At 36.7% G+C, this 16,017-nt stretch overlaps 1 protein-coding gene across 1 annotated transcript; it reads right to left on the bottom strand.

Annotated features, from left to right (window-relative positions):
* Nucleotides 1–861: 861 nt before the first annotated feature.
* LOC127635887 (drebrin-like protein B) lies at nt 862–13,404 on the bottom strand. Its single transcript, XM_052116158.1, has 20 exons — nt 13,016–13,404; nt 12,588–12,643; nt 12,240–12,352; nt 11,917–11,991; nt 11,668–11,814; nt 10,543–10,620; nt 9,104–9,255; nt 8,755–8,809; nt 8,566–8,640; nt 7,567–7,704; nt 6,666–6,743; nt 5,599–5,750; nt 5,253–5,307; nt 5,064–5,138; nt 4,604–4,712; nt 4,335–4,499; nt 3,133–3,195; nt 2,934–3,052; nt 1,934–2,018; nt 862–1,178 (listed from the first exon to the last, which is right to left on the bottom strand). The coding sequence occupies exons 1-20, from the start codon at nt 13,096–13,098 to the stop codon at nt 1,042–1,044; spliced, it is 2,010 nt and encodes a 669-aa protein (XP_051972118.1). The 5' UTR covers nt 13,099–13,404; the 3' UTR covers nt 862–1,041.
* Between the last annotated feature and the right edge of the window lie 2,613 nt (nt 13,405–16,017).

The following is a 16,017-nucleotide window of genomic DNA, read 5'->3' as shown; positions in this document are numbered from 1 at the left end:
ATATGCAAAAAGAGTGTAATCATCAATAATAAAATAATTACTTTTTGGACAGAAGAGAACACTATAAGAGAGAGATTTATAGTAAGAAAAATTGATCTGTTTCTCACACACACCTATCATCGCTTCTGGAGATATGGAATTAACCACTGGAGATGTATGGATTACTTTTATGCTGCCTTTATGTGCTTTTTGGAGCTTCAAAGTTTTAGTCACCACTCACTTGCATTGCACCTGCATTTTAGAGCTCCTTGGGACCAACAGAGCTGAGATTTCTTTTCTAAAAATCTTGTTTGTGTTCTGTAGAAGAAAGAAAGTCATACATTTCTGGGATGGCATGAGTGTGAGTAAAATGATGGGAGAATTTAAATTTTTTTGGTGAACTATTCCTTTACTACAGAGGTGGAGCCGTATAAGGCCCACAAGACCATTTTACCCAGCCCGTGATGTAATTTGAGAAATAACTTGAAAAGCAAGAAATGACCTTGATTCCATTAACTTAAAAAAATATATATATAATAATTAAAAATTATTTTAAATAATAACAGTGCAAAACATTGTATTATAGAAAGACCTTTTGACTTGTTTTTTTTGGTGCGTGAGCACGTAACGGAATGCATATGTTTATTTCAACACACGAGAAATAGCAAGCAATTGTATGGCCCAAGAATAATTTAGTAAACACTCAAATATCCCTTAACAGAATAAAGGTTCCCAACATCTGCTTTAATAGCAATAGGAACATATTTTATTTGTAGACCGGTCAGTCATTTTGAGGTGAGAGTGTTTTTTCAGGAATCTGAGTATGAAAATATTTCAAATCATATTCATATTTATACAAAATCAAAAGGGTATTTTCTCTGCTTTGTTTATTGGTTTATTTGAGACAAGATTAAAATAAAATCAAAAAGGTCACACAACTTTATTGTTACATAAGACAGGTAAAAGGTAAAAGATTCTCCAAACGCCTGGTGACTCCAAGATGAAACGTCATGTTATGACCAGCCTGTCACTTGGTATAGCGTCTGATTGGTTAGTGCAGGATTAAAGCAGCTCAACATAGTTAGCAGGAAACATTCCGTAGTGACCGTCAGGACTGTAACCCCTCCACCAGCCCACATCTATCATCTCTATGCCTTCTATAATATCATCTGGGTCAAAAGTGATCTCTGTGTCATCCACTGTAGAGGAGACAAAAAGGAAATAAAAATCACATATTGATATCAATAGCAATATCTCTGTTCATTAAAGTGAACAGAACATCCTTAAGTTTATTTATTCCTACATTAACAAACATTTTCAAACACTGTTGTGACGAGGAGGAGGGTGGGTCCGGGCCGTGACTATGCACGCCCGGCCCCCAATTGGGCTAATCAGCCGAGGATTGGTATAAATGCGGTAGTTCGGGAGAGAGAGAGAGAGCCACATGCTGCCATGTGTGCGTTGGTGTTCTGTGTGTTTGTTTAAGTTCTTATTAAATATTATTTTGACAGTTCAGCCAGTTCCCGCCTCTTCCTTTCCCAACCTTAACCTTGTTACATTGGTGCCGAAGCCCGGGAAGGAGGAGGGATGCTCTGGTGATGACTACAGTCAAAATAATATTTAATAAGGACTTAAACAAAAGACACACAGAACACAAACGCACACATGGCAGCTGCATGTGGCTCTCTCTTTCCCGAACTGCTGCGTTCTGCTACATTTATCCCTCTCCTCGGCTGATTAGCCCAATTGGGGCCGGGCATGCGTAGTCACAGCCCAGCCCCGCCCTCCTCCTCGTCACAACTGTAGTTTGGAAAACTAGTAATTTGTACTAATTTGGGCTAGCTTTCCTCTCAATTTGAATCAGAATTGCCTTTCTGCAACATTGTTATAGATATTACAGTGTACAATATATTGCATTAAGATTTAGGTAATACTGCAAAATTAGACCACTCACATGCTTGATAGTCATACAGTGCTCTTGCGCAGATGTTCTCGTTATCACCTGTTTCCTTCTCTTCAGCAGTGGGGGATTCAAAATCCTTCACATTGTCAGGAAAAACATAAAACAGCATGAGTTAGCCTGATACTTGCCATGATCATTTGAAGCAGCCTATTCTGTACAGCAATTATGTGATGCACAAATAGTATTTTATATAAGGTACAATGTAGAGCCAACTGACAAATATCAATGCAAAGCAGAATGATTGTGTTTCTGCCTAAAGGGGTATATTTTTCAATAATGACCTACTGACTGTACTGTATACCACTTTTTACATGGCTGCTTAGCAATAAATAGGCTTAAAATGTTAATTTGAGATATTTATGTGAACAAAAAATTAAATGGTTACACTTTACAATAAGGTTCCGTCTGTTAAAATTAGTTAACAATATTCATTAACATGAACTAACAATGAACAATACTTATTAAGCATTTATTAATTTTAGTTCATATTTAATTTGAACATATACAAATACATTTTTTAAAACAAAAGTTGTATTTGTTAACATTAGCACTATGAACTAACATGAAATAACAATGAACAATTGTTTTTTATTTAATAAAATTATTCATTAATGCTGTAAAAATAGATTGTTACGTGCTTTTTATGATACTTAATGCATTAAATAATATAACAAAATGGAACCTTGTTGTAAAGTGTCACCAAAAAAAAAAAATTATTAAAAAGAATACTTCGAAATGATACAAGAGACATGAAGTAGAACAACTGTAGGAAATCAGTTGGCTGGGACAACAGTCAATTTTACCGTTTAACTGTCATTATATATAACTATATTATTGCAGAATCCTGCAACTGGTCAATCAGAATCAAGTATTCCAGACAGCTATTTAAAATGTGTTATGTTACTATTATAGTATTAAACAGTAAGTAATTAAAAAATACCACTAATACGTAATGGAAGCTTGGTTTGAGGTCTCGGGACAAGGTACCAACCTGATGAATGTGATAGTGACTTTGTGAAGGGAGATTTGCATAAATGTTGTTTTTATCTTCACTTTGCTTAGTTTGGTACACAGTAGCTGGGGATGATACCGCCTCAACAGAATCTACAACTGGATGCACAGTAATTCAGATTTCAGACACAAATATGACACTGTCTGACATAAGTAACAGTAACAGAGAGAACAAATACCTTCCCATCCGTCTTCTGATCCCTCAGCCTGCTCAGCTCCAAATGAATCCTCATAGAAGTGGTCTGAAAGACAGAAATAACAACTGTTCAACATTCAAGTAAACCTTAAAGAAACAGTTCACCAAAACTCAAAATGATTTTCCATACAATGAAAGTGAATGGTGACCACGGATGTCAAGCAAGATTTTCAGTGAATTATGACTTGAAAGAATAGCTCACTCAAAGATGAATATTCTCTCATCATTTACTCTCTCTCAGGCCATCCCAGATGTGCATGACTTTCTTTCTTCTGCTGAGCACAACAAAGAGATTTAGAAACATTTCTCAGCTCTGTAGGTCCAAACAATGCAAGTAAATAGTGGCCAGAACTTTGAAGGTCTAAAATAGGCAGCATAAAAGTAATCCATACGACTCCAGTGGTTTTATCCATGTCTACTGAAGCGATATGAGAGGCATGGGTGAGAAACGTATAGATATTTAAGTCCTTTTTACTACATACGTTCCATTTTTCTTCTTTGTTTTTTTTTGCGATTTGCATTCTCCATGCATATCGCCATCTACTGGGCAGGGAGGAGAATTCTAGTTAAAAATAATTTAAATACTGATCTGTTTCTTTTCCACACCTATCATATAACTTCTGAAGATTAGATTCAACCACTGGAGTTGTATGGATTATTTTTATGCTGCCGTTATGTACTTTTTGAAGCATCAAATTTCTGGCCACCATTCACTTGCATTAAATGGACCAACGGAGCTGAAATATTCTTCTAAAAATCTTCATTTGTGTTCTGCTGAAGAAAGAAAGTCATACACATATGGGATAACATGAGGGTAAATAAATGTTTAGAGAATTAAAATTTGTAGGTGACCTACAGTATTCCTTTAAATTTCTGTATATTTCTCATCTAAACAACTAACCGAATTGCTTCAGAAGATTTTGAAAATAGCGCACAAGTCCTATGGACTACTATTATAATGCTTTTTTGTCCTTTTTGGAGCTTGAGAGCACCTGGTCCCACTCCACTTTCATTGTATGGAAGAAAGGAGCTCATCCATCCTGCTAAACTTTTCTTTTGGTGTTCCACAGATGATTTGGAACGATATGAGGGTGAGTAAATTATGACAGAATTTTCATTTTTGCGTTAACTATCCCTTTAAATTCCTTAACCAAAAAATCAAGAGGGATTATTGTCTTTATTCACCTGGATTTTTCACTGAGATGCCAGGAGCGTCATACTCAGAAGAGATCGGTGCTGGAACATATGACACTGAGGCAGGCACCATAGGGTGTATTGGAGATAAGGGCTCACTGGGAGGGTTTCCCACATTTGCTGCTTGCTGGGATAAAAATGGGCTTCTCAGCTGACCTGAGGGAACAGACATGAGTAATCCGAATTTTGGGATAAAAGGCTTGAGACTGCACATGTTTTTACATGAGGTTTTTCAGAACTTCTGATGGATTTCTCTATACCTGGTCGGGTTGCAGAGGACTGCTTTCCACTGTTGACCAATGTCCTCTCCCTCTCCTTGAACAGCTCCCTGGGATTTATGGAACACTGAGAGATGATTGACGCAGCTTCCTGAAAAAACTAAGTATTTAAGTATGCAGGGTACAGTATGATTTCTTAAAGTTTTCTTTATTACAGGAACAGTTAAAGTAAAAATGAAAATTATGTCACTAATTACTCACCCTCATGTTATTCCAAACCCATATGACTTCATTTCTACGTTAGAACACAAAAGGAGATTCTCTTTCATTGCATCTTTTTCCACACAATGAAAGTGAATGGTGACTGAGGCTGACATTCTGTCAAGAATTGTGTTCCATGGAAGTAAGAACGTCATGAGGGTAAGTAAATAATTAAAGAACTAACATTTTTGTGTGAACTATCCATTTAACTCCTGTTTAGACTCAGAAAATGTGAACTCACATTGGCCTTTTGCACAGACTCAGATCGCAATATCCCTGTGCTTACAGGAGTCTGGCGTTCGTTCTCCTCTTCCTCCTTAATCAACAAAAAAGGCAATCATGAGTGACTAAAATGACACATTTCAATATGATTTTATATTGTTCGGATTCATTCCAGGATATGAGAAGAATATGAAAGCCTTCATTTCACCCATTTTCGCTGTTCCTGTTTTTTATTCCCGGCTTCTTGCTTCTTTTCAAAAAGCCTATGAGACAAGTAAGTAGTCATTTTAGCTGACGCTTTTATCCAAAGTGATCGATGGTACAATTATTACAGGAACAATCACTCTGGAGCAAAAGGACACATATAGTGGACACAAAGGGGGCTCTGATAAGCACTTATGAGTAAGAATTTAGTACTCTCAGCTCTGTTTAACACATTTGATCATGTTTGAAATAAATTCTTACAGATTCAGCTTTAATATCTAAACACACAACAAGCATGTTCAGCTGGTCGTTTCTGATGATGTGAATAGGACTGACACATAATCACTCGCCTCTGCTGGTCGATTTGTTTCGCTCTCTCTCTCCGTCGTTGTTCTCGTTCATTTGCCTCTCTCTCGTCCTGTTGCCTACTTTCTTTCTCCAGGCGCTGTCTCTCCTCGTCTGCCCTCCTGCGCTCCTCTTTTCGCCTGTTCTTCTCATCTTTCTGATAAAGAAAATGGGAAAAATCTTGTTTTAAAAGAGTTTTCTTAACTTAAATTTACAAAGTAATATCAACTTAAATACTTGAAGTAGAGGGAACTAAACTGAAACAAGTAATTTTGGTACAAAACCAGACATTCTTCTAAATCTTAACATAATGAAACATTAAACACTAACAAGTCTCCCCCTTTATATTCATAGACACAAAATAATACTTAATCTTTAAATGTACTCTCCCTGTCGAGTCCCAAGGAAAGCAAGCATGGGAACTAGACATCCTTTGTTTCAGTTTACCATAAACAAAAAATATTAAAGTTGTCCCAATGCATATGGATTAAGAAAAGCTTTTTTCTTAATCATTTAGGTGAATCATTTTTCTGAGTCATTTTAAGTTGTCTTGGTTACATACATTTTTTGAGTAATATGAACATGGGAGGATTGAGTAAAACTGACGATAGTGAAAGTAAATATTTAAGCAACCTAGTCTCATAGAATAAACTAACCATAACTACATTTTTGCAAACTGACTTTCACAAGCTAAATTCTGAAGTTGAAACATGAGGTGAGAATGTCATAGAAGTGACACGAAATGACGTGTTTGCTTCAAAAAATTTGCTTTTTATATATTTCTCATTTCGTTTTTAGGTTTAGGCGTTGGTTCAAGGTAAGGATGCCTGTTTTGTGTCTACCTCTTATTTGATTTTAGATCACTATTGGTTAGGTTTACAGTAGGTTCATATTTTAGGATAGGGATGTATGTTTTACTCATTAAAATCATCTAATTTTCAAATTTCACTGGAAAAGGCATGTCATTTGTTTTGCAATAATGTTGCCATGGTCAAGTAATGTACATGAGACCAGGCTGTTTTATTAGCACAAAACAGTAAATACATGATGTTTTACCATTCCATTTCCTCACCTCAGCCTGAGCCCAAAAGATGTCTTTGTTCGTACCTTGGATTTCATCAATGGCACTGACCTTCTTATAGACAGAACCCTGCGGGGTAAAAAGACACAAGAGTAATGTACTTACACTTAAACTTTATAAAAAGTATTAAATGTTAAGCACATAATTAAAAAATTTGGAATCAGATTAATTTTATTCCGTTCTATTTTGTGCATATTACAAGATGATTTATTTTACTGTAACACTAATGCAACATTTCACAACAGTTTTTTCTTCAGGACCCAGATTTTACATTAGTCAACATAATACCACGATTTTTTATCCTGCAAACGTAACAAAAAAAGTCCTTAAAACTAACATTGAAATGTATTATTATTACAAACAACATACACAATATTTTAATAGCCTTGGTCGATCTATTCTGCTATCCAAACTCTGCACAATTATATATTTAGTTGCATTTTATTATTTCCATTTAGTACTGTTTTTTCCCCCTGTTGTCCATGACCCCATCAAAACAGACCTACAACCACTGCACTAAGTGAAAACATTGTTTACTGCACAAGTGAGTGATAACTGATATGATATCTGTAAAAACATAAGGGTACGAGAAGGCCGCATTCAGGGGCGGACTGGGAAGAGAAATTGGCCCTGGATTTTAAATAAAAACCTGCCCAGAAGTTTTTGAGCAGGGAGGGGGGTAGCTGCCCATAAGTTGTTGAGCGAGGGGGGGGGGGGGGGGCTGGGAGGGCATAGGTGCATGTCTAGGCCCCCTTTGGCATACCGTGGGACCGTTATGCAGCCCGTTCGGCCATGTTTTGCACCGTTACGCGCCGGAACTCTGGGAAAAGTCCCAGTTCTCCCTATGGCCAGTCCGCCCCGGCTGCATTTGTTACCGTTACATACAACTCACCACATGTCCAGGACGTTCAGAATTACTGTTCTGGTTTGATTCTTTTTGGATGCTGTAGTTGACACCAGCACCCTTGGCCACAGCAGCAGCAGGTTCAACATCATCATCTGATCGGGCGTTGATGGTCACATGAGCACTCTTTAAGCCAAACACACAGTTCAATGTGAGAATAAAAAAAATTCTAATAGAACATTAAAATTTGTATAGTACTACCTTTTCACACTTTACACTCAGTGCCCATTGAATGAACATGACTGGCACAAACTTCCTTTCTTTTTTTTCTTTTCTTTTTTTTATATTCTACCCTTTTACTCCCCAATTTGGAATGCCCAATTTCCAATGCCCTCTAAGTCCTCATGGTGGTGTAGTGGCTCGCCTCAATCCTAGTGACGGAGGACGAATCTCATTTGACTCCGCGTCTGAGACCGCCAACCCGCGCATCTTACACGTGGCTTGTTGAGCGCATTACCACGGAGACATAGCATAAAGGAAGGCTTCACGCTATTCTCCCCGGCATCCACACACAACTCACCACATGCCCCACTGAGAGCGAACCACATTATAGCAACCACAAGGAGGTTACCCCATGTGACTCTACCCTCTACTCTTCCCTAGCAACCGGGCCAATTTGGTTGCTTAGGAGTCCTGGCTGTAGTCATTCAGAATGCCCTGGATTCGAACTCACGACTCCAGGGGTGGTAGTCAGCATCTTTACTTGCTGAGCTACCCAGGCCCCACAAATATCTTTCTAATATCCTTAACCCCTGTACCAGTCTGAAACATATACAAAAATGCACAGAAAAAAAAAACAACAACAGTTTTTTATTGCATCTTTTTCCACACAATGAAAGTGAATGGTGACTGAGGCTGACATTCTGTCAAGAATTGTGTTCCATGGAAGTAAGAACGTCATGAGGGTAAGTAAATAATTAAAGAACTAACATTTTTGTGTGAATTATCCATTTAACTCCTGTTTAGACTCTGTAAAGGTGAACTTACATTGACCTTTTGCACAGACTCAGATCGCAATATCCCTGTGCTTACAGGAGTCTGGCGTTCGTTCTCCTCTTCCTCCTTAATCAACAAAAAAGGCAATCATGAGTGACTAAAATGACACATTTCAATATGATTTTATATTGTTCGGATTCATTCCAGGAAATGAGAAGAATATGAAAGCCTTCATTTCACCCATTTTCGCTGTTCCTGTTTATTATTCCCGGCTTCTTGCTTCTTTTCAAAAAGCCTATGAGACAAGTAAGTAGTCATTTTAGCTGACGCTTTTATCCAAAGTGATCGATGGTACAATTATTACAGGAACAATCACTCTGGAGCAAAAGGACACATATAGTGGACACAAAGGGGGCTCTGATAAGCACTTATGAGTAAGAATTTAGTACTCTCAGCTCTGTTTAACACATTTGATCATGTTTGAAATAAATTCTTACAGATTCAGCTTTAATATCTAAACACACACAGACAAGCATGTTCAGCTGGTCGTTTCTGATGATGTGAATAGGACTGACACATAATCACTCGCCTCTGTTGGTCGAACTGTTTCGCTCTCTCTCTCCATCTTTGTTCTCGTTCATTTGCCTCTCTCTCGTCCTGTTGCCTACTTTCTTTCTCCAGGCGCTGTCTCTCCTCGTCTGCCCTCCTGCGCTCCTCTTGTCGCCTGTTCTTCTCATCTTTCTGATAAAGAAAATGGGAAAAATCTTATCAAAAAAAGAAAGAGCAGGTACACATAAAAAATAACTCTTTGGTTAAACGTGTTTCGATCATAGACAGTGGTTCCACATGTTTTAAATGAGTTTTCTTAACTTAAATTTACAAAGTAATATCAGCTTAAATACTTCCAAGTAGAGGGAACTAAACTCAAACAAGTAATTTTGGTACAAAACCAGACATTCTTCTAAATCTCAACATAACGAAATATTAAACACTAACAAGTCTCCCCCTTTATATTCATAGAAACAAAATAATACTTAATGTTTACATTTACTCTCCCTGTCCCATGGGAACTACAAATCCTCTGTTTCAGTTTACCATAAACAAAAAATATTAAAGTAGTTCCATTGCATATGGATTAAGAAAAGCTTTTAGGTGAATCAACTGAGTCATTTTAAGTTGTCTTGGTTACATAAATATTTTGAGTAATATGAACATGGGAGGATTGAGTAAAACTGACGATAGTGAAAGTAAATTTTTAAGCAACCTGTCTCATAGAATAAACTAACCATAACTACATTTTTGCTAACTGACTTTCACAAGCTAAATTCTACGCTTCGTAGCAGTTTCCTGGTGAAATAAACACTAGAGGCACTATAACAACTGTGTGTTTATTTACTTCACATAACCACCACTACAACGGCTGATTATGACTTTATAAACACTTATTTTTTGCATTATTACTCACACACTACTGTGTTATCAAAACACTTTTACTAGAATGCATCATTGTAAAAGCAATACATTTGAATGCTTGTATTACACACCCACCTACATTCGAGCCCAGTTAAGCACGCAAGTTGAAACACGAGGTGAGAATGTCAAAGAAGTGACACGAAATGACGTGTTTGCTTCAAAAAATTTGCTTTTTTTATTTCTCATTTAGTTTTTAGGTTTAGGCGTTGGTTCAAGGTAAGGATGCCTGTTTTGTGTCTACCTCTTATTTGATTTTAGATCACTACTGGTTAGGTTTACAGTAGGTTCATGTTTTAGGATAGGGATGTATGTTTTACTCATTAAAACCTCCGTCTAATTTTCACCTTAAAAACATTGTTTGATTTCAACACCATTTCACTCCTTTTTGGCACCCACCACTGAACGTTTCACTGGAAAAGGCATGTAATTTGTTTTGCAATAATGTTGCCAAGTAATGTTGGTCAAGTAATGTTCATGAGACCAGGCTGTTTGTTTTTCTTCTTCTTTTAGCACAAAACAGTAAATACATGATGTTTTACCATTCCATTTCCTCACCTCAGCCTGAGCCCAAAAGATATCTTTGTTTGTACCTTGGATTTCATCAATGGCACTGACCTTCTTATAGACAGAACCCTGCGGGGTAAAAAGACACAAGAGTAATGTACTTACACTTAAACTTTATAAAAAGTATTAAATGTTATGCACATAATTCAAAAATGTGGAATCAGAGATTAATTTTATTCCGTTCTATTTTGTGCATATTACAAGATAATTTATTTTACTGTAACACTAAGGCAACATTTCACAACAGTTTTTTCTTCAGGACCCAGATTTTACATTAGACATTAAGTGGCAAGCAAACATAATACCACAATTGTTTATCATGCAAACGTAACAAAAAAAAACAACTGCGCCGTTCTGCAGCCGTTCGGCACCGTTAAGGCCTTTCCACGCGGGACGCGGCAAGCGGTGTAATCGACACATTCTCTAGTACAGGAAGTGTTTTTTGCAGTCAAGGTGGTGCTAGTGTCGTGGATTCAAGAGCAGCTGTTGCCATAGTTACAATCAACAATAACTTGCGAAGTCACTTACAAGCACCAACAGCAGCAGCAGATTTGCAAAGTATGTGAGAGAAATATTCTGCACCTATTTTATCTCACCTAATTGAAAAGTGTCCTGGCAACACTCAGTTGTAAAATTTAGATGTAATTGGACAAAACAGATTTTAAACTGGGCTCACATTGTTTTTCTTTAACTGTGAATATAGTTCATTTAGTAGTTATATCAAATCATTAGCAGTTCAGTTAAAATTTTGTATGATTGGCCGTGAATAAAACATTCACTTATTGGCTACACCAGACGCGGCTGCCGCAGCCGCGCAGCAAGAGATAACATATTTTTTTCTCGCGCTGCACCTGCCGCGAAAAGAGCCGTGCACGTGAAAGCAGCAGGATTTTGGGTGTATGAGCACCGCTTGCGCACTGCCTGTGCACCGCTAGCAAAACTGCATGTGATTTGCCGCTTTCCGCGTGCCTCTCATCGAAAATGAACTAGACAGTTGCGCTTGCCACAGCCTACGTGAAACAGCCTTTATGCGACCAGCCCACTGGGAAAGGTCCCGGTTGTCCCTATGGCCAGTCTGCCCCTGGCCGCATCTTTTACCATTACATACCGACTCACCACACGTCCAGGAGTTTCAGAATTACTGTTCTGGTTTGACTCTTTGTGGATGTTGTAGTTGACACCAGCACCCTTGGCCACCTTCTCCATGATGGCAGCAGGTTCAACATCATCATCTGATCGGGCGTTGATGGTCACATGAGCACCCTTTAAGCCGAACACACAGTTCAATGATAATAACAAAAACAAAATTTTTTAATTATACCATTAATATTAGTACAGTATTACATTTTCACTTTTTACACTCACCCTCAAAAAATTGCCCATTGAATGAACATGATTGGCACAAACTCCCTTTCTAACATCCTTAACCCCTTCACCAGTCTGAAACATATACAAAAATGCACAGAAATAAAAAACAACAAAAGTTTTTTGTTTGCAAAATTTAAGCAGGCATAAAAACAGGATAATTTTGTGTATAATGGAAGATGATACGTTTTCATAAACTTATATGAAACATTTATTTTCATTAAATAATTATAAAAAATAGGCCTATAACATAACAAAACATGTTTCATTTGGACATTATGTTTTTGCTCTGCTTTTCTGGTCCATTTTTCTTTTGTTCATACCCAGTTGATGAGCACAAACTTGGGGACTCCACAGCTGGGGTCGATTACTTGACAGAAGGCATACATTATTTTACCACTGTTCAGTTCATCCACCATCTCTTCAAGCCCACCATCTATTACAGCCACACACACACACACACACACACACACACACACACACACACACACACACACACACACACACACACAAATAAAATAATAATTACTCAAATTATTCACAGATTAAAAAAAAAAAAAAAAAAAAAAACAGGTTTCCACTGCTGATTCAAACAAGTATTAGACACAAGAAGAATGACATCAGTCTCTTGGCATGTTCATCTGCATTTGAACCGACTCCCAGTCACTCACCTCCTTTCCCTGCAACCCGGATGTCATTGCTGTTTCCCTCATAGGTGAACAAGACCCTATAATAAACAAACATGCCTAATTCATTGGATTCAGGGTTGTCCATTACCAAAATTACATAACCACTATGCTATAAATTCTGAGACATCATCACATCAATCATATCTAATGTGTAAAAATAACCCAAATTACCAGTTGTATATTTATTCCCTTTTGACGCAGGATTTCTAATATAATACTTTGCGAGTCTTAAAAAGGTATTTGCATATGACTGTTCCTTTTTTTAAAGGGAAAGGATCCTATTTTTTTTTTTTTTACTTCAGTACACTACAATAAACTTGATCTCCTATTAATACTAGGAAAAAGCCACACATTCATCCATTTTATATAGTATGTTTTAGTAGGATAATTCGTATCAAAGCCTTTCTTACCAGTTTGTGTCAGTTTTCCCGTTCACCACATCATTATATGCTTCTGTAAGCGCAGGTCCGTTTTTACTTAAGTTAACCGCCATAATGTGTCATAAGACTTGTAATAACGTGTGGAAAACTTTCAGTGGAGATATAATCATGACCTTGTGGTTCTTCTCTCTTCTTCTTTCAATGGACCGTCCTTTGTCAATTTAAAACGTACCTGTCCCGTGAGATCTGGTTTTTCAAGTTTTGGAGAATTTAAACAAGGAAGGGAATGAGCTTGAGTTTTTCCAACAGTCCATACAAAATGAAAGGAAACAAAAATATAAAATATTACGGTTTATTCGACGAAACAAATGTCCAAGAGTAATGGTTACATTAGAACTTGTCTTTCTGTCGATAGACGTGTTAGAATTGGGAAGTTCGATTTTTGGCGAATCGGTTCATTCGAATGGTTCAATAAGGAACCGGGTAAAAGAAGATTCACTAGTCATCGTCAATGTTCCTACCCTCCGCGAGCCATTGTATATTTCATTTCTTGTTGTAAATTTGCTGTGAAGGACTGTTTATGACTAGTTTTATAGGCCTATATTGTGTCAAATGTTATTTTTCACTAGCAAACTGTTAACAACAAATAAATAAGCTAATATTAATTTCATTGAGTAATATTAATATGAACAATTCCCAATTTTGTTAACAATAATGTTCCCACCTATAGTTTTACTCCTAAACAAAGGAATCACTTGCTGTCGAGAGTTCTTTAACGCTTTGAATCGGTTCGAGTGAATCATAATAATAATTTGTTCGGGAATCGGTTATCAATACAATCGATGTAAAGGCGTTTCACGAGGTGACGCATGGAGCTAGTTAGGCTTGTAAAATCACATTTTTGCAATCGTTTACAGTATACGCCAAACAAACAGTATGCATTTCAGCTTTTGCATTAGAGTTTGAAACGTCTGAATTACAGAGCAGGAGAAACTGGAAGACCAACTCACAAAAATATTATATATTTTTTTTAAGTATCTGTCAAAGCTATCTCTCTCAAATACCAATCTCATATGGTAAATATTCATCTACGCAGTTCACGTATGCTAAAAGTGTGCATGAAACTAGCTTAGTGCTCAAATGCAGCAAATGGGAGTTGTGTTTAATTATGCTGTATTTAGTGGAATTATATTGACAGTCCCACTTTACCAGATGCCAGATCTCCAATCTCCCAAGAAAGAGTCCAAAGCCAGATTTTTAAAAAGCTTTTCCAATGCATTCATGCTGGGCACCAGTAAACCAGCTATTGTAAATTACAACAGCCAATACTTTTGTAAATCACATTAGTATAACTTTTTTGTTTTGTTTCAAGAACATTCTATTCTATCATATTGTTATAACTGTTTTGTTTGTTTCAGGAACATTCTATTCTATTCTATTCTATTCTATTGGACGCTCAGTCTTGGCGGATTAAAGCTCCAGTTATTTATTTGACCGCACGATGTCGCTATTGATACGTCCGCCAACTAAATAAACCTGAAGACTTGCAAGTGACCAGTCACGGTTATAACACAAAGAATTTGACGAGCAAAAGAAGAAGAAGAAAAAAACGGTTTACGAGAAAAGCCTTTCTAATTGTCAACGGACCCCCTCTTATTTTGGATGTGGTCTCTCAATGTAGATTATTAAGTTGGCTTGTAAGAGCCAACTTACTGAAATCCTATTTAAACTTATTATTATTATTATTCTGTCAAAAATTTACAACTCTAACTCCTCCTAGAGCTTTAACTCCACATACTCCAAACTCGGCTCAGACACTCAAACTGTTCTGACTCGGTATGCAATATCTTTTCTAACTGATCGGACTTATGGTTTTCCTAAAAATGACGATCAAACTCGGAAAAAACTCCCATTGACTTAACATTGCGGAATGTTCAGATTTTCAAACTCCTCAACTGCCAAAAATTCAAATCTAAATCCCTTGAAACCAGAGACTAAATCAAACTGCCATTCTATATACTATATGAGCCATTGAGACTCATTTAAACTAATAAACTCATCTATCTATGACACTTATCTATCTATCTATCTATCTATCTATCTATCTATCTATCTATCTATCTATCTATCTATCTATCTATCTATCTATCTATCTATCTATCTATCTATCTATCTATCTATCTATCTATCTATCTATCTATCTATCTATCTATCTATCTATCTATCTATCTATCTATCTATCTATCTATCTATCTATCTATCTATGACACTTATCTATCTATCTATCTATCTATCTATCTATCTATCTATCTATCTATCTATCTATCTATCTATCTATGACACTTATCTATCTATCTATCTATCTATCTATCTATCTATCTATCTATCTATCTATCTATCTATCTATCTATCTATCTATCTATCTATGACACTTATCTATCTATCTATCTATCTATCTATCTATCTATCTATCTATCTATCTATCTATCTATCTATCTATCTATCTATCTATCTATCTATCTATCTATCTATCTATCTATCTATCTATCTATCTATCTATCTATCTATCTATCTATCTATCTACTTTAAACTAAATTCAAACTTCAAACTAATTTAAACTTCAAACTAATTTTGTTAAAATCCTCTTGTTTCTGAACTCAAACTTGTACACTAATAAACTCATAAATCCATACACTTATGAACTCTTAAACTCAAATGAACAAACTTATAAACTCTAAACTCACACACTGAGTGTGTAAGTTAGTGTGTGTGTGTGTGTGTGAGTGTGTGAGCGAGTGTGTGAGCTAGTTAGTGTGTGTGTGTGTGTGTGTGTGTGTGTGTGTGTGTGTGTGTGTGTGTGAGCGAGTGTGTGAGCTAGTTAGTGTGTGTGTGTGTGTTTATGTGCATTAGTGTGTGTGTGTGTGTGTGTGTGTGTGTGTGACAGTTAGTGAGCATGTATGTGTGTGTGAGTGTGTAAGTGTGTGAGCGAGTTAGTGTGTGTGTGTGTGTGTGTGTGTGTGTGTGTTTATGTG

This window comes from Xyrauchen texanus, chromosome 43 (genome assembly GCF_025860055.1).
Source record: "Xyrauchen texanus isolate HMW12.3.18 chromosome 43, RBS_HiC_50CHRs, whole genome shotgun sequence".
NCBI lineage: Eukaryota > Metazoa > Chordata > Actinopteri > Cypriniformes > Catostomidae > Xyrauchen > Xyrauchen texanus.
Note: the sequence above shows the minus strand (reverse complement) of the source record. Positions and strands in the feature narration are given on the sequence as shown.